At 36.7% G+C, this 22,718-nt stretch overlaps 1 protein-coding gene across 1 annotated transcript; it reads left to right on the top strand.

The window, feature by feature from the left end:
- The first annotated feature begins 1,737 nt into the window (after positions 1 to 1,737).
- Positions 1,738 to 2,591, top strand: LOC131610942 (LOB domain-containing protein 38-like). Its single transcript, XM_058883047.1, has 2 exons — positions 1,738 to 1,988; positions 2,189 to 2,591. Exons 1-2 carry the CDS (start codon positions 1,805 to 1,807, stop codon positions 2,548 to 2,550), a joined length of 546 nt encoding a protein of 181 aa, XP_058739030.1. The 5' UTR covers positions 1,738 to 1,804; the 3' UTR covers positions 2,551 to 2,591.
- Positions 2,592 to 22,718: the final 20,127 nt, after the last annotated feature.

Raw genomic sequence — 22,718 nt, 5'->3', positions numbered from 1 at the left:
TAGGTTATTATATTAAGTGTTACATACATCAGCACTTTAATTATTATTAATTAGGGCAAATGCTTTCATGAATTTTGAATTTTATAGAATTTATATCCAATTTGCCACATACCATATGGTGGAGCGAATCTTAAATATGCCTTTGAAAAAAGATATAGATTTCTTTTTGTTCTTGTAATATTAAAATTATTTTATTTTGAATCTTTATTAAAATAGAGTTAAAAAACATACTGACGTATCACTGCCACAAAATAAAATTTAAGGCAAAGGAACGAGCCGCCCCCTTGGTAGTGTAAAATAAGCCCCAACATCTTATAGATTTAGCCCCTTAAGTTTTTTAATCAATAAAATAAGTTCAAGAAAATTCATAACAAGTTTACATTAATATTTATTTAATATTTAGAAAATAAATGTCACCTTCATTTATTTCTTTTTAGAAATAAAATTATTTTTAGTATTAAATGAAATCAAGGTGTCAAATTTAGTAACATGATTCCCCCGATAACTCTTTACCGCATATCCATATAATAAAATTCATCATTAGATTGAAAGTTAATATCATATAGATCGTCTCTATAAAATTTAACATCAATTGAACATTCTTTGATATGTTAAAAAGAATGATCAAATATATATATATATATATATATATATATATATATATATATATATATATATATATATATATATATATATATATATATATATATATTTTGTTGTAGGTCCTCCTAAATATCTCAAATTTCACTTTTAGTCTCTCAAAATATTACCTTCAAAGAATGGTCCTTCTAAATTTTTTCATCCACACTTATATTCCCTCCTGCAACTTAGCGACGATTTTTACAACTTAGCGACATAATTAACAATGATTTTAGCAACGATTTATTGCTTAGCGACAGGTTTAGTATTAGGGACCAAAAGTGTAAATGAAAATTTTTAGAAGAATCATTTTTTGAAGGAAATATTTTGAAGGACTAAAAACGAAATTTGAAATATTTAAAAGCACCACAAATATATTTCACCATATATATATATATATATATATATATATATATATATATATATATATATATATATATATATATATATATATATATATATATATATATATATATATATTAGATTGAGAAAGTTGATTGAGTCTAAATGGAGATATTCTATGAAAAAATAGCCCAAACTAAGAAGCATAGCATTACTGGACAGGCATGCACTGGGTCGCTAACCTGAATCAAAATCCTTGATCCACCACTTACATGTGGCCTAAGAATTGTCCAATGAACAAAGGTTTGGGAGAATGCAATTAAAAGATTACAGTTAACATTCACTTGTTGGTGTGTTGCACTAATGATCATATAATGGTTGCTTATATAACACTACTTTAAACATTATAAACTCTAATTAGACTCAAGGTCTAACCAACTTAATTAATCAATTACTTGTGCAACAAGTAATTTAACAAATCCTTTTAAAATTGAATTACACTAGACTTATCTATTTTAAAAAATAATTTGAAGGGAATCCAATTTCAAGTATGGAGAAATTGTGAACATTTGCGGAGAATATGAGCTGCAGGTGAGCACCCATTTGTTGGGAATTCTGATTCATTAACCCCACAACAATGACCGTACCCTACCCAACACTTTTAACTCAACCATGGTTTGAATATAATATTATCAAAAAACAAACAAATGTTGATTAGTTGATGATGTAGGATTCCAACACACTCCTACTATCATATAAATGCCTTAAATCTGTTTTCTTTCCATAATACCAATACCTTTCAATCAATAAATCGAAGATAAAAATGAGTTGCAACGGTTGTCGTGTCCTCCGAAAAGGATGCAGCGAAGATTGCATGTTACGTGATTGTCTAACATGGATACAAAACCCACAAGCACAGGGTAACGCCACTCTCTTCGTTGCTAAATTCTTCGGCCGTGCTACACTCATGTCTTTCCTATCTTCTGTTCCTCCCAACCAAAGATCCGGTATGTATGTAATGAATTCAATTATGTCAAACTTTTAGTCACACATAATATGAGCTCTGTAGACTCCCTCTGAAAACAGATATGTCTGTGTCACTATCCGTGTCCGAAACCAACAGAGACATTTGTTATTACATTTAATTTATTCATGTGTTTCTGGTCTCCATGCTTTATAGAAAATGAGTTATTCGATCATTAAACAGGTTTGTTCCAGTCACTTATGTATGAAGCTGTTGGAAGGACTATAAATCCGGTGAATGGAGCAGTGGGGCTTTTGTGGACTGGGAGGTGGCGGTTTTGTCAACTGGGTGTCGAGCAAGTTTTGAGGGGTAACGGTGGCGCGTTGACACCACTGCCGGATCATGAGAGTAGTGAAAAGGGAAGTAGTTCTAGACATCATCAATATCACCAACAAAAACTAATGATTGAAGAAAACAAGACACAGTCCGAGGAATCGGAGTCGTCGACGTTAGGAAGCAGAACAGGAACTGAGGATTATTCATATGATTATGCTAATTCTCAAACTCAAACTCAAACCAAACAACTCCTTACACTGTTCTTATGATCTCTTGTTGATTGTTATTCTTCAATTAAATTATTATCCTATATTAAAAGTGTCTCTCTTTAACATTTCTCCGCCTACGTTTTCCTTCATAAATCTTGTTATTCATTTCTTAAATATTCAACTGTAATATTCCTGAGTTTTGTTTTCTAAATGTAGTTTTCATTTAATGTTTATCTAAAAGGCAAATTCGTGGGTAACTTTTGGTTTTAGTTGCCCTAAGTGTTAATTGATTTAAAATTAATAATTTTCTTAAAAAATAAATTGATATTTAAAAATAATGTGACATTAAATATTTTTATTTAATTAAAAAAATATCGATATCTAACTAGATAAGGATACCAAAATCTTCATGTGTCTAAAATTATAAAAAACGGACCGCCCGCCCCGTTTTGTATCCGCCCCATTTTAAACCTGCCAAAAAACGCACGGGACGGGTAAGTCTACCAAATAAAATGGGCATAAAATTCATGTCCGTTCCGCCAAAGTGGCGGATTGGCGGGCGGCGGGCTTGTCCACCTATCTTTTTAATTATTTTTCTTTCATTTTTTTAATTGATTAATAATATTTTTTTTACCTTTCAATTAAAATTTTCACTTATTTTTTAGAACAATTTTTTATAAAGTATATTTTAAATAAATTTTACCTAAAAAATATTGCATATATTTACAAATAAATGTATAAAATAAAATAATCAAAAATTTGAATTACTAAAATTAACTAAAAAAAGGACGGACTTAAGGTGAGACGAGCTTAACGAATAAGTGTGGCGGGCTTTAGCAGGCAATGGGCTTTGACGGGGCGAGTTTTGACGGACAAACTTTGGTTGGCGGCAGACCCAAAATCTCAACTAAACCCGTCTTTTTTTTACGGGTAAATAGGCTGATCCGGCGGACCACCGCCTGTTTTGCCACCTCTAGTCGAGAGTAGTATTCAAATTATGTGTATTTTATATAAAGCTTTTAAATTTAAATGAATTTAATTTATATAATTATAGAGTGGGTAGAGAGTGTCTTTATAAAATTATTCTAAATAGAATATAATTTTTTTCAAAATTTCAATTTTATATGGTAGAGATACATACAAACATGACAATACACACATTAGAGTAAATCATCATATTAAAATGGTAAATTATAGCTAGAAGATTAAATTAATTTTAAAAGATTACACATAAGGCAATCAGATAATAAATTGTGTCATGGTAATATGGTTGAAAATTTATATGTCGTTGATATTATTTATTTTAGGGGATGCTGTTAAAATTACATTATTCTTCGTCTACCCCATTTTACACAAAATATGGTCTGAAGATGCATGTTCGTATATTATTTGGATTGTATTTGGAGATGCATTTCTGAAATATCATATATATATACTCATTTATGGTGTTTTGATTCATTGAGGGAGTTTAATTAGAAACTCAATTATGTTTCTAGATATGCATCTTATGCCAAGCGGAAAATTGTCATGTCCATGTTGAAAGACCAAGAAAACATGCACTACAAGAAAATAACAAATTAGCTACCAAATATTTGCTAGAGCTGTTAATTCAAGGCAATTCCTAGCTGATTGCATATGATTCTACTTCTAAAAATAATTTCATAGCTAAATTAAACAACTTTGCTATTTTTATAATTCAATATAACATTACGCAAATTAAATAAATAAATAAGTTTAACAAATTTATAATTCGCTCAGTTGTTTTGTTTACAAGAAAAAGAAATTTTGAATAAAAAATTAAAAACAAAATCATTTTTGTGAAATTAAAATAAAATGATTTATAAGAACAAAATTATTTTAATTTATTTTTCTCTCTCCTCTTGTTTTGATCTGAAACCACCGTTTTTCTCTTGCGCTTCATCGCACCACCGTTTCAAAACCTAAAGGATCGTTTGTTGAAAGAGTATTGTGGTGTACTTTTCGTTATTATCGTATCCACAGGGATTATTGCGATATCACCGCCGTTCTATAGCCTATTTTGTCTTGAGTTAATGTTACTTTAGTTTTAGGTTTGCAAAAGATCATTCAATTCTTTTAGTAGCAAAGAGTAAATTAATGAAAGTTCTAAGTTAAAGAAAATGTATCAAGATTCGATTTCATCGACCTAAATTTGTATGTCTCCTTATAAATATACGTATATGAACATGGTAACGATCAACATAATTACGTATCGACGCCTATATCATCCGTGTCCGCAATGATATAGTTAGATTTACCGTATTGTTTAACCGACGATTTCTCCATCCTTTAAACAATACAAATAACGTTTTAAAACCGATATTAAGTAAACATCAAACGCTAAATCCATGTCTGCAATTTATAGTTTGATAGATGATAAAGTTAGATCTAGATACAAATATTGATGTCTCAAACACTAATACCAAAGAAAAAGCTTTAATAAACAAACTAAACCATCTATATTGATCATCACTTGTTCATACATAATATATTCACAAGAACACATACAAAAAGCTAGGAAGATTACATCTTATCTTGATACAAAAGAGATTTAGCTATCCATGAGAATGGTAGCTTGCTCAAGAAGTAAAGGATGAAGATCGACAAGCATCAAAGGCGATTAATCGACGATCAAAGCTTCCAATCTTCAACTATTAGTTTGCTACAGTGATTAGGGTTTATGAGCTCTTAAGAATGTAATGTGTTTTTCCAAAAATCAGAATTACTCTTTATATAGTAAAATCATTTTCTGTCCAGGGCGCGTCGCGCCCTCCAGCGCGCTTCGCGCCAATACACTTAAAAATTTAAACCGCCCATGCGCGTGACGCGCGCAACTCTCTGCTTTGAAGCTCCAAAATATCTTGCCCAGGGCGCGACGCGCCCACATCTCCGCGCGACGCGCGCTTACTTCTGCCAGGCACTCTCTTGCAAAGCTCAAAACAAGCTCCAAACTTCCCCAAAATTGGCTAAAACCTACAAAATCATAACTAAAACACATATTAACATAAAATGAAAGCTTAATATTATAAACTATAAATAATTATCTAAAACTTCAGGGAATTGTACGAATATCCGATAAAAACGGTCGAAAGGTGCCATTAATTAAACTAAATATAAACACAATTTGGCACCTAACAACTCTCCCCAACTTAAACTCTTGTTTGTCCTCAAACAAAACAATGATAAATTACCGGGAACACAAAATATCACAAATGAAACAACAAGGTAGAAACAAGAACAATTGAATGGTTCAAATTCCAAAAGTACACAAAGATCAATCCTTACCAGTTTTCATCAAAGTACCATGATAACAATGCTAATCCTATATACAAATTCTATGTCAGAAATTCCACAAAGCAAAAGAAGTTCAAGAATGAATCACACCTACGTATTTCTCTACTGAGAGAACAAAAATGGAGGATCCTAACACTCACCAGACAATGACGCAAACACATCGAATTAATTATAAACTCATCTAAGCATAAGACATATAAAAAAAATGTATAAGCATGAATCACTAAGGACTTTCGGGTTGTAGCTTGGTTTGGTTAACAAGGAAGTGTCTCATATCTCACGGTCATTGAATCGAAAATGTCAAAACCTAAGAGAGCATTCAAATTCAATTATCACAACCTAAACAACCAAGTTTACCACATTATTCATTACTTGCTCAAGGGTCACAAATTTTTTTTTTTTTCATATATATATTTTTTTTACTCTTTTTCTTTTCTTTATTATAAACATAAATATATATACCCCTTGAGCACTATCTTTTGATATATCCTCACCAATGTACACCTTTATTTCATTCTCCCCAACTTGTATATTACCAAGACATCACTAAGAATGCTCCCTATTCTAAGGCAAAAAGGAATCAATCCTTACCATATCAAATGGCAACAGTTCAAGGTAGAAAGAAAAGAAAGTCATCAAGATTCTATCAAAAATCGGTATAGAGATCTATATACAACATAAGCTTAATCGATAAGAATCTTGGAAAACGGCTCAAAGTGGTTAGCAAATACTCACACACTCACCGGGTAGGTTACATTTGGATTGGAAGTTTTTCTCATAGTGCAGAACAAAACGCCTTGATCACTTTCATGCTTAACACAATTTAATAATAATGCAAGATTAATCATAATAAAAACGAGTTAAAACGCACATTGCTGGTATCCAGCACAATTTATATATATACACAGTGGAAAGTCTCCTCACAACTACAGCTAGGCTAAAGTGATTCACAATTGAACTAATTTTATCCACAGAAATTAATGACACCTAATTTGTACAATTAAAAGCATCACAATCAAAGGTACTTGATAAATAAAACGATAAAGGATGTACCTTGCGCGTACAGTTTTCAACTTATATCATCACCACTCAAATTGTGTTGCATCATCCAAATTCATCGTGGCAACAAAAATTCGTGTTCCAGCTAATTAATCATCAGGACAACTTATCAAACCATTATTTCTAAAATATAAACACTAAACTAAAATAAACTACTTAAAAATAAATAAATGCAAAAATAAAATAAACTGAACTTATATAAAATAAAAACCACACCAAACGGTGTTAATTATCCAAAGGCGTAAACTTAGCCTTTCAAAGTACCTCATCCACCAGGATGGAACAAAATTAAAAACAAAGACAACTAAAAACTGTTCTAATTATAAAACTAAAAACAATAAAACATAAAGCAATAAAAAAAAATAAAGTCTACTCCTCATCGGAAGTCTCCTGATCATCCTGCTCCATCCCCTCCTCAGGATCTGGCCTGCCCTCAGGCCATGAAGCATAGGCAGATAAATCATCCCTGGAACCAACAGGCTGCTGCAGAGAAAGCTGCCGGATAGAATCCTGCAAAAACATAAACGCTCTCTGATGCGCCATATGCATCTGATAGTTCCAATCACTTGCATCACCATACTGTGGACCAGCAGGCGGTGCAGCAGCAACCGGAACAGCTTGAGAAGCATCGGGAAGGTCAGATGCACCAGCAGCAACACCAAAAGGACGACCTCCAGGCAAACAGTACCTGTTAGCAAAAATATCATCTATAACACCATCCATGGGAATCCTACCACCAGGTGGAAACCGGACATCAGCCTTCCTGCACAAACCCATTATTAAACCGGGAAAAATCAACCTACATTTCACCCCATCTCCATGAAGAGTCCCATTCAGGGCGACTCTTTTCAGCTCGTTCGCCACAATCCTGGACACATCAATGTTATCACCATTCAAAATACCCTGAACCAAACCTGCCGTATCAATGGTGAGGGAAGAAGTGTGACTCCGTGGCCTAATGTTGTAAAGGACCACCGAAGTCACCAACTGAGCCTCCTCCGTCAACTGACTACGAGTAAAAGTCTTTGGCAGCCCAGCTTTAGTCAGAGTATAGGTGAAACCAGTCCTGCAAATCCTCTCCCTAATACTCTCCACGTCCCAGTTCCCTCTATTCAACCTGGGATGGTACTGGCATTCTTCTACCAAAGCAAGAGGGTTATCCAGAAAATCAAAAATAGCCTCTTTGCTAAAATCAATGGCCTTACCTCTCACCCATGTTTTAAACGGGTAAGCTTCAGTACCTGACCAACCGCTCGGAGGCAAGGCGTTTGCGTAGAATTCTCTGACAATCTCCACCTGATAGAATTTTGGTGGAGCGAACAGCTTGTCCCAGAATGTTTCAGATAAAGCAGTCCACGCCCTTTGGAAAAGGCCGTGGTCAATAGGAACCACCGTGCGTTCACTCCACACAACTCGGCTTTCAAGCTCATGGTACCTCGCCTCTTGCTCCGGACCTAGAAACTTCGTCCGATCAAACCTGCCAGCTTGAGAGGAAGATCCCTCACCAGATCCAGTCTTCTTTCTCTTCAAAAAGGGTGCCATTCCTGCACAATTTCAAATCAAACAAAACACACAAAAATTGAAGCAAAGTTAGCATAACCTCTATTTTAATTGCCTACATCAATCCACATTCATCATCAATCACAAAACAGACCCTTTACAACTTCACAGAATGCATAAAAAAAATTCAAAGTTTAACCCAGGGCGCGACGCGCGCTTAACAGGGCGCGACGCGCGCTCTGCGAAACCCAGAAAATTTCCTTCAAAAACTATAAAACAGAAGAGGAGACAAGCTTCTCCTCCCTTCCAAAGGTCCCAGAAAGCAAAAGATACATTAAACGATTGTCTTCTACCCTAGTTTTTCAAAATTATTCAAAATATTCCTAAATCTAAAAACCTAATAACTAAAACTAATTTAATGGAGAAAGAGAAGAAGATAGAACATACCTTGATGATTGATGATGGTAGAGAGACAAAAATAGTGAGGAAATGCAACAATCTAAATGAACAAGTGTGTGTTGTGTTTTTCTTTTCTTTGAACCAAGAGGAGAAAGGGAAGAATGGAGGCAAAACCTCCAAAAACCCTAAAAACCTCTTCTGCCACGAAACCGGGTCGGGCCCAGCATGGGTAGGCCCAAACCAAAATTTTTTTTTTCAAAAATACGTACAGCGCGCGACGCGCGCAGAATTGGCGCGACGCGCCCTCATCTCTGCCAGGAAGGGGCTCTTGAATTCACCCAGCGCGCGACGCGCGCAGATGGGTGCGGCGCGCGCTACACCAGAAACAGCAGAAAAACTGCATTGTTTCAGCACGCCCAAAAATACCGGTAGATCGTTTCTGGCTCGACGACAACTCAAAAATCCCACCTGCACAAAAAACACAAATACAAGTGAATATATACAACTTGGGGTGCCTCCCAAGAGCGCTTTGTTTAACGTCGGTCAGCTCGACGGTCAAAGGCAATCAAGGATCGCCAAACGATAAAACGCAAGTTTCACGATTAAAATCGCTTCCTCGATAAACCTTCAACCTCTGACCATTTACTACCCACTCTTGGTTTGATTTTTGGTCCTCTATCACAATAGCCCCTTGGCTTCTCACTTCTTTGACCAAAAACGGTCCGGACCATTTAGATTTCAACTTTCCCGGAAAAAGTCTTAACCGGGAATTGAAGAGTAAAACTAATTGCCCTACCTTAAAGTCCTTCATTCTAACCTTACTATCATGATAGAATTTGGTTTTTTCTTTGTAAATTGAATTAGACTTATAGGCATGCAATCTCATCTCTTCCAACTCATTTAATTGGATTTTTCTTCTCTCTCCACACAACTTGTGGTCAAAATTCAAAAGCTTCAAGGCCCAATATGCCTTATGTTCTAGTTCTACGGGAAGGTGACAACTTTTACCATACACCATTTGGAATGGTGTAAGACCGATCGGTGCTTTGAAAGCGGTCCGATACGCCCACAAGGTTTCATCTAACTTCATTGACCAATCCTTCCTAGAGCTAGACACAGTTTTCTCAAGAATTCTCTTAATCTCTCTATTGGTCCTCTCAACTTGCCCATTAGTTTGTGGATGATATGGAGTAGCTACCTTGTGCTTTACTCCATATTGCTCCAACACTTTTTCAAGCGGAGCATTACAAAAATGAGATCCACCATCACTAATTATCACTCTTGGCGAACCAAACCGCGAAAATATATTTTTCTTCAAAAACTTTATCACGGTCTTACCATCCGCTTTGGGTGAAGCAATCGCTTCCACCCACTTAGACACGTAATCCACAGCTACCAAGATGTATTCATTTGACATTGAGGAAGGGAATGGTCCAACAAAATCAATGCCCCAACAATCAAATACTTCTACTTCTACAATACTTTGGAGGGGCATTTCCTCTCTTTTCCCTATTCCACCAGTTCGTTGACAACTGTCGCATGAGGCAACATGATGGTAAGCATCTTTGAACAAAGTAGGCCACCAAAATCCCAATTGAAGGACTTTTGTGGCCGTACGCAAACCATTAAAATGACCACCATAAGGCGAATTGTGGCAATGCCACAAAATGCTTTTTGCCTCTTCATCCGCGACACATCTTCTCAAAAGATTGTCACTACTCAACTTAAACAAGTGAGGATCATCCCAAACATAAAAATTAGCATCGTTTAAAAACTTTTTTCTTTGATTCCAAGTTAGATCCTCCGGTATCCAGCCAGATGCTTTGTGATTAGCCATATCTGCGAACCAGGGTCTAACTTCTTGTACCATGTACAGTTTTTCATCGGGGAATTCTTCCCTCACTTCTTTTTCATTGTTTGTCACCTCGGTATTCACTAACCGAGACAAATGGTCCGCAATCAAATTTTCTGTACCTTTCTTATCTTTCACTTCAAGATCAAATTCTTGAAGCAAAAGAATCCACCGAATAAGCCTCTGTTTTGAATCAGGCTTGGTGAGAAGATATTTGATTGCGGCATGATCAGTGTAACACACCACTTTAGAACCAATGAGGTAAGAGCGAAACTTTTCCAATGCAAATACAATTGCGAGCAATTCTTTTTCGGTAGTGGCATAGTTAATCTGTGCCTCATTTAAAACTTTGCTCGCATAATGTATAGCATGGAATTGTTTGTTCTTCCTTTGGCCTAAGACCGCACCAACCGCATAGTCACTCGCATCGCACATGAGTTCAAACTCAAGCGACCAATTAGGAGCGACAATTATGGGTGTGGTGGTCAAATTTGCTTTAAGTTCTAGGAAAGCTTTTAGACATGATTCATCAAAATTAAATTCCATACCTTTGTTGAGCAAATTACTCAAAGGCTTTGCGACCTTGGAGAAATCCTTGATGAATCTTCTATAGAACCCAGCATGTCCCAAGAAGCTCCTTATGCCTTTCACATTCACCGGAGGGGGAAGTTTTTCAATAACTTCAATTTTTGCCGGATCGACCTCAAGCCCCTTTGAAGAAACCTTGTGGCCAAGAACAATCCCATCCGTCACCATGAAAGTGCATTTCTCCCAGTTGAGAACCAAATTTGTTTCAATGCATCTCTCCATTACCACATCAAGGTTCTTTAAGCACAAGTCAAATGACGACCCGTACACAGAAAAATCATCCATGAACACCTCAATGCTTTTCTCGATCAAATCTGAGAAGATAGCTTGCATGCACCTTTGAAATGTTGCAGGAGCATTACATAGTCCAAATGGCATTCTTCGGTATGCGAAAACGCCAAAAGGACATGTAAAAGCAGTTTTCTCGTGGTCCGCCGGATTCACTGATATTTGATTGTATCCCGAATAACCATCCAAGAAACAATAGAAATTTCTTCCGGCTAACCTCTCTAACATTTGATCCATAAAAGGTAATGGAAAGTGATCTTTTCTTGTTGCTTGGTTCAACCTCCTATAATCAATACACATACGCCACCCGGTCACCGCTCTCGAAGGAATCAACTCGTTCTTCTCATTTCTCACAACTGTCAATCCACCCTTCTTAGGAACCACATGCACCGGGCTCACCCATTCGCTATCGGAGATGGGATAAATCATCCCCGCCTCTAATAACTTCACAACCTCTTTTCTAACAACTTCTTTCATGGTTGGATTCAATCGCCTTTGAGGTTGTGCCACAGGACGAAAATCATCTTCTAACATAATCTTATGCATACAATAGGCCGGACTAATACCCTTCAAGTCGGATAAAACCCATCCTATTGCTTCTTGATTCTTTGTCAACACTTCCTTCAATCGATGCTCTTCCTTGTTAGACAAACCACTATTAATGATAACCGGCTTAGTAGAATTGTCTCCGAGAAACACGTATTTCAAGTGAGATGGTAACACATTCAACTCCACCTTTTGCTCTTCAACTTTAGGTTCATCCTTTAACTCTTCAATTTGAGTTTCAAATGGATTCATCTCCTCACAAGCCTCTAAATTTCTCAAGCAATCTTCAATTTCCTTCTCTTGATCTTTGGTGAGAACTTCGAGAGCTTCCATTAAAGTCTTCTCAAGAGGATTTGACAAGTGCATTTGATTCTCCATTTTCATAATAGCTCTTTCGGTAGCATCGATTCTAAAACAATCATCCTCATCATTAGGATGCTTGATGGCTTCAAAGAGATCAAGACATAATTCTTCATCTTGGTACCTTAATTTCATTAAGCCATCATCAATATCTATCATCATTCGGGCCGTCTTCATAAAAGGCCTTCCTAAGATCAATGGAATCTCAGGATCTTCTTCCATGTCTATGACAATAAAATCAACAGGATACCAAAATTTGTCAACCTTGACAAGCAAGTCTTCCGCAACTCCATGATGATGAGCTGTGGATTTATCCGCTAATGATAACGTCATTCTTGTCGGCTTCAAATCATTGATTCCTAATCTTCTCACCATAGACAATGGGATCAAATTAATGCTAGAACCGGTATCTACCAAACCTTTGCCTATGTGCACATTTCCAATAGACACCGGTAAGGTTACCCGCCCAGGATCATTTGATTTTATCGGAGTAGTGCGTTGAATTAACGCATTACAACAAGAGCTCACCGTTACTACCTCCGGATCCAAGAATCTTCTCTTCTTAGTGATGATGTCTTTGATGAATTTTGCATACATCGGCATTTGCTCTAATGCCTCGGAAAAAGGAACATTAATTTGCAACTTGCTAAAAATATCCAAGAACCGAGCATAGTGCTTTGCATCTTCTTTCTTTGACGGACCGGGAGGGTAAGGTAATTTCTTCACTTGTATAGAATCATCCACCTTCTTCTTTCCCTTCTCACTCACACTCAATTTTTTTCTCTCTTTTTCTACAACCTTCTCAAGAGTTTCTTTTTCCACTAATTCTTTCTCTTTCTCATTTTCAACTAAATCACCCTCAACATTTTTTTCTACTTCAATCACCCTATCTTTTTCACTCTCAACAATTTCCTCCTCAACTATCTCTCATACACCCATATCAATATTTCTACCGCTACGAGTTAGAATTGACTTACAATGCTCACGAGGATTTTCTTGTGTAGTAGCCGGAAAAGGACCTTTGTTTTGATCGGCAAGTTGCTTTGACAATTGCCCGACTTGAGTTTCAAGGTTCTTTATTGCGGCATCCGTACTCTTTTGGCTTGCAATTTGCAATTGCATGAATTGGCTAAGAGTGTCCTCAATTGAAAGCTTTGTTTGTTGAGGTTGTTGATTGTAACCGCCTTGATAAGGATTTTGACGATTCGATGGGCCCGCTTCCGGCCTCCATCCTTGTTGATAACCTTGATTACCTCTTTGTTGGTAACCTTGGTTGTTATTGTAAGGTTGTTGTTGTTGTCTCCCACCATATCCTTGATTAGGATTAGACACATAATTCACCTCTTCACCCGGTGGAGGACAAAAACCTGTTTGATGGTCACCCCTACACAATTCACAACACATAACATGTTGATTTTTAGAAGGGCTCCCATTTATCTCTTTGATTTGTTGAGGGAGTTTTGACATTTGTTGAGTGAGCAATTCTACTTGTTGTGTCAATAACTTGTTTTGAGCAAGTATTGCATCACTAGTATTCAATTCAAGAACTCCCGGTTTTCTTTGCGATGCACTACGGTTGTGTTGCCCTTGATGATCATTCAAAGCCATCCTATCAATGATAGCAATTGCTTCAGCAGCTGTTTTTGACATCAACGAACCACCCGCGGTAGCATCTAAAAGAGTTTTTGGTTGAGGTTGGAGTCCATTCCTAAAGATATGGATTTGAGACAATTCATCAAACCCATGACCTTTGCACTTTCTAACCATGGACTTGAACCTCTCCCATGCTTCATTGAGAGATTCATTCGAACCTTGAGAGAACACCGCAATAGAAGTTTTCGCTTCCATGAACCTATTGTGAGGAAAGAACCGATCCAAGAACTTCTCTTCTAACTCGTTCCAATTTGTCATGACATTATTTGGTTGATCAAGGTACCATTCCTTAGCTTTTCCAATTAAGGAATGAGGAAAAAGTCTCCTGAACACCTGTTCTTCTTGGTCTTCCGGAGCACCAATTGTTCCGGCGATCTCGTAGAACTTTGTTAGATGAGTAAATGGATCCTCGTGATCTGCCCCTGTGAACGGATTTTGGTATAATAATTGAAGTAACCCCGTCTTCATCTCGGAGTTTCTTCCATTGGCTTGATCACGAGCAAATTGTGCATTGAGTCGAGGGCTATTAACACAAGGCCCTCGAGCTGGAACATTAGGGATCTCTCCTGCCATTTCTCCCTCAACTAAGTTTTCAACCGGAGTTGAAGAAGAAGATGCCTCTTGTTGTTGTCTTCTTTCCCTAGCTAGTTGTCTCCTCCTACGAGTTTTGCTATTCTCTCTACGAGCAGTCCTCTCAATCTCAGGATCAAAAAGGAGTTGATCTGCAGGTACACGTCCTCGCATAAACTGTAATCTGAAAAACTAACCAAGCAAATTAACAAATACAAGGAAAATAAATTTGGAAACAAGATATTAATTATAAGACTCAATACAAAACAAACTATTGCAATGCTTGCAATATCTAAACAACAATCCCCGACAACGGCGCCATTTTGTTGAAAGAGTATTGTGGTGTACTTTTCGTTATTATCGTATCCACAGGGATTATTGCGATATCACCGCCGTTCTATAGCCTATTTTGTCTTGAGTTAATGTTACTTTAGTTTTAGGTTTGCAAAAGATCATTCAATTCTTTTAGTAGCAAAGAGTAAATTAATGTAAGTTCTAAGTTAAAGAAAATGTATCAAGATTCGATTTCATCGACCTAAATTTGTATGTCTCCTTATAAATATACGTATATGAACATGGTAACGATCAACATAATTACGTATCGACGCCTATATCATCCGTGTCCGCAATGATATAGTTAGATTTACCGTATTGTTTAACCGACGATTTCTCCATCCTTTAAACAATACAAATAACGTTTTAAAACCGATATTAAGTAAACATCAAACGCTAAATCCATGTCTGCAATTTATAGTTTGATAGATGATAAAGTTAGATCTAGATACAAATATTGATGTCTCAAACACTTATACCAAAGAAAAAGCTTTAATAAACAAACTAAACCATCTATATTGATCATCACTTGTTCATACATAATATATTCACAAGAACACATACAAAAAGCTAGGAAGATTACATCTTATCTTGATACAAAAGAGATTTAGCTATCCATGAGAATGGTAGCTTGCTCAAGAAGTAAAGGATGAAGATCGACAAGCATCAAAGGCGATTAATCGACGATCAAAGCTTCCAATCTTCAACTATTAGTTTGCTACAGTGATTAGGGTTTATGAGCTCTTAAGAATGTAATGTGTTTTTCCAAAAATCAGAATTACTCTTTATATAGTAAAATCATTTTCTGTCCAGGGCGCGTCGCGCCCTCCAGCGCGCTTCGCGCCAATACACTTAAAAATTTAAACCGCCCATGCGCGTGACGCGCGCAACTCTCTGCTTTGAAGCTCCAAAATATCTTGCCCAGGGCGCGACGCGCCCACATCTCCGCGCGATATACATGGAGATTCAGCCCTTGTGATCAACCAAATCAAAGACAAGTGGGAAACTTACCACCCTGGTTTGATTCCTTACAGAGATTATGCAAGACGTCTGTTGACTTTCTTCAACAAGGTTGAATTGCATCATATACCTCGAGATCAGAATCGAATGGCAGACGCCTTGGCTACTCTATCTTCCATGTTCAAAGTCAATCATTGGAACAATATGCCTACAGTCAGAATCACGCGCCTTGAAAGGCCCGCCTATGTGTTTGCAACTGAAGCAGTCATCGATGATAAACCGTGGTTCCACGATATCAAGCGCTTCCTTCAAACTCAAGAGTACCCGCTTGGGGCATCAAACAAAGATAAGAAAACTCTAAGGAGACTTTCTGGCAGTTTCTTCCTGAACGGAGATGTGCTATACAAAAGAAATTTCGACATGGTTTTGCTCAGATGCGTGGACAGACACGAAGCAGACATGTTAATGCATGAAGTGCATGAAGGGTCCTTTGGAACTCATTCAAACGGGCATGCAATGTCCAAAAAGATCTTAAGAGCCTATTGGTTGACAATGGAATCTGATTGTTATAAACACGTGAAGAGATGTCACAAGTGCCAGATCTACGCAGATAAGATCCATGTGCCACCGACTCTACTCAACGTTCTTTCATCTCCGTGGCCTTTTTCCATGGGGGGATCGACATGATTGGAATGATCAAACCAAAAGCTTCAAACGGTCATCGTTTCATCTTAGTGGCAATTGATTACTTCACCAAATGGGTCGAAGCAGCATCTTATGCCAATGTTACAAGACAAGTGGTTGTGAGGTTTATCAAGAACAACATCATTTGCCGATATGGTGTTCCCAGCAAGATCATTACTGACAATGGTTCGAATTTGAACAACAAAATGATGAAAGAACTGTGTGAGGAATTCAAGATTGAGCATCATAACTCTTCTCCTTACAGACCAAAAATGAACGGCGCCGTTGAAGCTGCTAACAAGAACATTAAGAAGATCGTCCAGAAAATGGTCGTCACTTACAAAGACTGGCACGAAATGCTGCCATTTGCTTTACATGGGTACCGTACTTCAGTGCGTACTTCAACAGGGGCAACTCTTTTTTCTCTAGTATACGGCATGGAAGCTGTGCTCCCCGTAGAAGTTGAAATCCCATCAATGAGAGTCCTCATGGAGACTAAGTTATCAGAGGCTGAATGGTGTCAAAGCAGATACGATCAGTTGAATTTAATCGAAGAAAAACGTATGACTGCTCTATGCCATGGACAGTTATACCAAGCAAGGATGAAACAAGCCTTCAACAAAAAGGTTCGACCTCGTGAATTTCGAGAAGGTGACCTCGTGCTTAAAAAGATCTTGTCTTTTCAACCAGATTCTAGGGGCAAATGGTCTCCTAATTACGAAGGCCCGTATGTTGTCAAAAGAACATTTTCTGGCGGCGCCATGACTCTTGCAACCATGGATGGTGATGAACTCCCACATCCTGTGAATGCTGATGCAGTCAAGAAATACTTTGTCTAAAAAATACAAAAGAACAGCTCGGTAAGTCGAAAACCCGCAAAGGGAGACTTAGGCAAAAATGAGCGTCTCGGTGGACTGAAAACCTGAAAGGGCGGTCCAGGCAAAAATTAGAGACAATAAACAGAAAAAAATTCATCCTGGTAGATTGAAAACCTGAAAGGGCAATCTAGGCAAAAATTAGGGATTCATGACAAAGTAACTGCATCAGTCCGTACTTCGTCACCTGAAGAGTCTTTTTCATCGAAGGAACTTCGATTAAATCATCGCCAATATGAAGCGACAAGCACAGTTGGAACTCAAAGTTGTTGGGGAATAGTGGTTATTGCTTTCAATGTAGCCTTTTCCGCATAATTACCATTTCCAACTTTTGTAAATACTCCATGGAATCACGCCTTTAGCTGATTACCATCCTATTAAATAAATTTGAGCCTTGTGCCCATTTGTTTGCAATCTCTAATTTCTTTTAGCTTGCAAAATGACGCTTTAATTGTGTTATTCACTTTTGAAAAAAAAGAAAGAAAAAATAAGTTTTAAATGAATTTACTTTTCTTTTTCAAAATAAAAGCGAAACTTTCCTTTGAGTTGTGAACAACAGAAGGAACATCAACAACTATCTCCATAGGATGAACCAAAGATTATCCTTCAGAATTGTTTGTTTTCCCAAAAAAGAAGATGATGAGACAACGGTATTCTTGTCCCAAAAAAGAATTCTTAAAGCAATTACCCCTCGAGGTAAAGAAGCTCTTCTATCCCCAGTGAAGAAGCTCTTCTATCCCCAGTGAAGAAGCTCTTCTATCCCCAGTGAAGAAGATCTTTTATCCCCAGTGAAGAAGATTTTCCATCTCCAGTGAGGAGGTTCTTTCATCTCAATGAGAAAAGATGCTCATCTTCCCCAGAGAAGTTTAAAGCACGCAACACCATTCATCACCTGTGTTATCTACACCGTGTTGAAGAACATTTGCCAAGTATCTGGTTGTATTGCGACGTCGGTCCTTCTCCAGTATACTTCTTTGTCTGTCAGTATTGTTAGCATGCATGCGACATTCATGACATTCATCATTCATACATATTTGCATCATTTATGCATTCTTGCATTTTTCAAATGTTTGCTTCGAAATCACTTGTTCAGGATATATCTATCCCAAAGAAAAAAAAAAAGAAACAAGTATGGGCGTGTCATCTCTCCAGTAGGTTGTCACCCATAAGCAGAAATAACATCCTTTCTTTCTCCAGTTCCCCACTGAGATCATTCCTCGTGGAAGAAGGTTGCTTTAGTTTCTCCTCTCATAACCAAAGGAGAAAATCCCCAGTTGAGTTCATTCCTCATGGGTACAAAGTCTTGTTTGACTGTCTCTTTCCAATTCATTCTTGGTTAGAACCCTGTCTTTACCAAGAGATTCAAGTTCCGATTCCTCAAATAGAGTCGTGAAAACAGACAATAAGCAATAGCCTCATCATCTGAGCAGCTTATGTCTCTTCCAAAAGACTTTTCCTCTCTAGGAAATCAATCATGAAGACCATGTGACAATCAGGGCCTTATTACTGTTCACAAGGCTGAATAACCAGTAATTCCCCTAGCAAAGTCTCCAGGATCATTTTATCACTCGGCTGATAATTGATCATGTCTTCAAAACCACTATCATGAGGCTGGTAGTCGGTAATCCTTTTGTTCTGGTTATATTATTCAACATGTCTATCACAAGGCTGATAGTCGGTAATATTAACCGAACCTTTGAAACTCTTTTACCTTGTCAAGTCTATCGCGATGCTGGTAGTCGGTAATATAGTTTCATACCTTTCACCTTCGCATTATTAACAAGTCTATCCCCAAGCTGATAGTCGATAATGCCGATAGGTAAGCTTTTCTTAGAAAGCTATCATTCCCCGGTGAAGCATGCACTTGCTTTCCCGAAAAGAAAAAAAACGGATTCTCTTCCTAAAACGGATTGAGACATCTTTCCCGATCTCTTTTCCCCAGTGGAGTCAGTTCTTGATATTCCCTCGGTAAAGATATCCTTGCATCATTCGCAATTTTGGTATCTTAGGTCCAAAATTCGCGTCTTCTGATATTTAAGTCTCTTTCACCCTATCAAAACAAAGATTTTCAATCTTCATGTCTCAGGTTGAAGAAACTTAAATAGGGGCATCTGTCATACCCCAATTTTTGACCTAAGATACCACCTCATATCATTTGCATATGCATCATTTGCATCTCTAACAAATTGCATAGCTTGTGTTTGTTACTTGTGCTCAGCAGGGTTTAATCAAGAGATCACTCATCAGTGCAAGAAACAGTCAATTAGGGTTTTGTTCTCCCTTCATCTCAAAGGAATCATCTTCATCAAAAAAATCAACATTTGGTCCTCAGAGATTCATTTCAACAAGCTCAAAGGCTCTAAACCAACAAGATTAGGGTTTTGACTGAAGATAGCATACTCCTGACTTTTGCTCAAGATTTGACCTGATGACTTGGATATGACCTCAAGACCCCAAGTGCATCATTTTGACCTAATCCATTGGCTCAAGACATCTCCTACACAAGGATTGATCAACAGTGAAATTTCAAATCATCAGATTAGGGTTTTGAACTATCAGGGACTGAAATCAGGGATCACATTTGGGAAACCCTAAAAATCCCCAGGAAGTCAATCAAAAGTTTCAATCATCTTCAAATAATCCCTATGACAACATCCAATGGAAATTACATCTCAATTCAAGACCTACAGTCATCAATTTCATCTGGTCGACAATTAGGGTTTTTGACCTAATTCATCTGAACAACTGACTTTTTAATCAGGACAAGATGTCACAACTCAAACTATGATTCAATATCCTCTAATGCCTCAATATGATCCATTCATACCATTCATCTGGTAAGGATAGCTTGGTTCATGAGAAATCTCCAGAAACGCGATTCTTCTGAAAAAGTCAATTGTACAAGAACACCTTTGACTTTTGGGAATTTTGGTCAACCAAGACTTTTGAAGTTGAAAATCATCAATATATGATATATGAAGTCATTTGATCAAGAAAAATCAAGAAAATCAATCAAGGATCAAAAAGTCAAAAGTTTGACTTTCCATACTTAGAAAATTTTCTAAGTGTTTTTCATGGTTTTTTCCAAACTTTGGAAGGGAATTTCTCAAAATTTCACCTACAAACTGAAAAAAACTTCCAACATGAAAGTTGTAGATTTTGATCCAATAAACAACTTTGACACATATAATTTTTTTCCATAAGATCAACCATTTAAGAGATATGGTGCTTCAAAGTTGGCATCTTTGGAAAATTTCACTTAAAACTTCATTTTCTTCAAAGTTCATGGATCTTTTTCACCCATTTCCTTAAAGGTCTTGAAGAAACTTCCAACTAGGGTTTTGAAGTGTGTAACATGAGCTTTCCAAAATGTCCAAGAGCATGAAAAAATATGGAGTGTAGCCATGGTTTTGAATTTTGACATTAGTGATCATTTTCACTTGAATTTTCACCATTTTTCACTAAGTTTCAAGACTACATGACCTATAATCCAAGTAATGATGCATAGAAGCAATAATTGAATGATATTTTCTGATTTGAAGATCAGAATGGAAGAGGATAGGAAGCTTGGAATTTAACCATGGTTTAGTAACTTTAACCATATGCATTTAATGTAAAAGATTCCTTTCTATCCCTTAAGCCAAATCATCAAACTTTGAAGCAAGTTGCAAAGCTCTGAATTCAGAATCCATGGCCTATAAATAGAGATCATTTCCACTCCTCAAATCACACCAAAACCTCACAATTATAGGTTTTCTCTCTTCTTTCTTGAATTGCAAGTTTCATAGTTTTCAAAGAGGTAGAAAACTCAACCTCCAAACCCTTTGAGTTATGGCCAAAGTGATGGTTCTAACATCTCATAAACATCATTTGGGATGTGTTTGAATCATTCACACACCCCAAAAACACATAAAACTCAGAATCACTCTTCAACCTCCATGTTTGCATATAATGAACCTTATCATGCCAATTTCCATTCCAGATCATTTCTGTCCAAATTAACACTTCCAACACCTTATATACATCACATATGAACTATCCCAACACCCATCATCAATCAAAAACTTCAGAATCATCAAGTTCGATTCACTCTTGAAGCATCTGCAGATCGGGTACCATGGTCATGCTCAGATGAATCCAGGTGGTTCCAAGCATCCAGACACCTTCCATAATCATCATTGAAGCTATCCAGATCGATACAAAGCATCTGTAACACCTCTATTGAAGAATCAAATCTCCAGTTTTGCCGTTTTGAAGGTAAGCTTCATGAACTTCAAACTCTATTCTCCATGCATCATAAATGAAATATGAACATACCATCTTGTTTCTGCACCTATGAGGATCATTAACCCTCAATCAATTGCATCATAACTTGCACATACACGATTTCACAATGATTTGTCATATTAGGGTTCTTCGTGTTCATCAGAAAATTAACCATCTTAGAGCAAAAATAAATGAAATTAAATGGCACCATCATGTTCCTGGTGAAAAATCGAGCAAGATAGGCTATTCACTTGATCAAAACAACACAGTTTTAGAGATTTTCAAATTTCAGTTGGGATTGTGTTCTTGGCGCGTTTTTTGGTTCAGAAATTTCAAATATCAATTTCAAAATATAATTAAATGGAAGTGTATGTATTACAAGCCACAAGCGTGGCTCAGTTGGCAAGTGTTTTGGTTGGTGAGAGAGAGGGCGTGAGTTCAAACCCTGGCAGGACCAAACCATATTTTTTACAACTATTTTCTTTCATTTTTTAACAAACTTCATCTAATTAATTAACCATTCAAATCAACTTATTTTTTCTTCATTTTTTACACACCTTTTATTTAATATACATATTTTAACAATATCAAAAAAAATCACAAAAAAAGATTTATTTAATATGCTTTTAATTAGGTTTAAAATGATACATTTTTAAGTGTTTTTAAATACTTTAAATATTGTTTTTCATTTAATTTTTAACCTAATCACTTGTAAATATTTTTTGTGATCAAACCCTAATCATTTAGGTCTTAATTGAGTATTAAAACTTGTTTTAACTTAATTAAGTTGTTTTCTTTCAAATTCAAATCGTTTTAAGACGAGCGATCGCGATTCTTTTTCAAAACGATAAACCATTTCTTTTTAATTTTCAAAAGAAACCATTGATTAAATCTTTTTGATTGATCAATTGATTTTCAAAATGAAGTGGGGCCTCTCGAATATTAGAGAGTGTAAGTCCCATTTCTTTTCCTTTTGTACAGTT

Source organism: Vicia villosa, linkage group LG1 (genome assembly GCF_029867415.1).
Source record: "Vicia villosa cultivar HV-30 ecotype Madison, WI linkage group LG1, Vvil1.0, whole genome shotgun sequence".
Taxonomy (NCBI): domain Eukaryota; kingdom Viridiplantae; phylum Streptophyta; class Magnoliopsida; order Fabales; family Fabaceae; genus Vicia; species Vicia villosa.
Note: the sequence above shows the minus strand (reverse complement) of the source record. Positions and strands in the feature narration are given on the sequence as shown.

Bases quoted from the DNA above. Each gene is read 5' to 3' on its own strand.
- LOC131610942 (XM_058883047.1), top strand. From the start codon at position 1,805: ATGAGTTGCAACGGTTGTCGTGTCCTCCGAAAAGGATGCAGCGAAGAT. The intron at 1,989-2,188 runs GTATGTATGTAA...ATCATTAAACAG, and splicing joins TCCTCCCAACCAAAGATCCG to GTTTGTTCCAGTCACTTATG.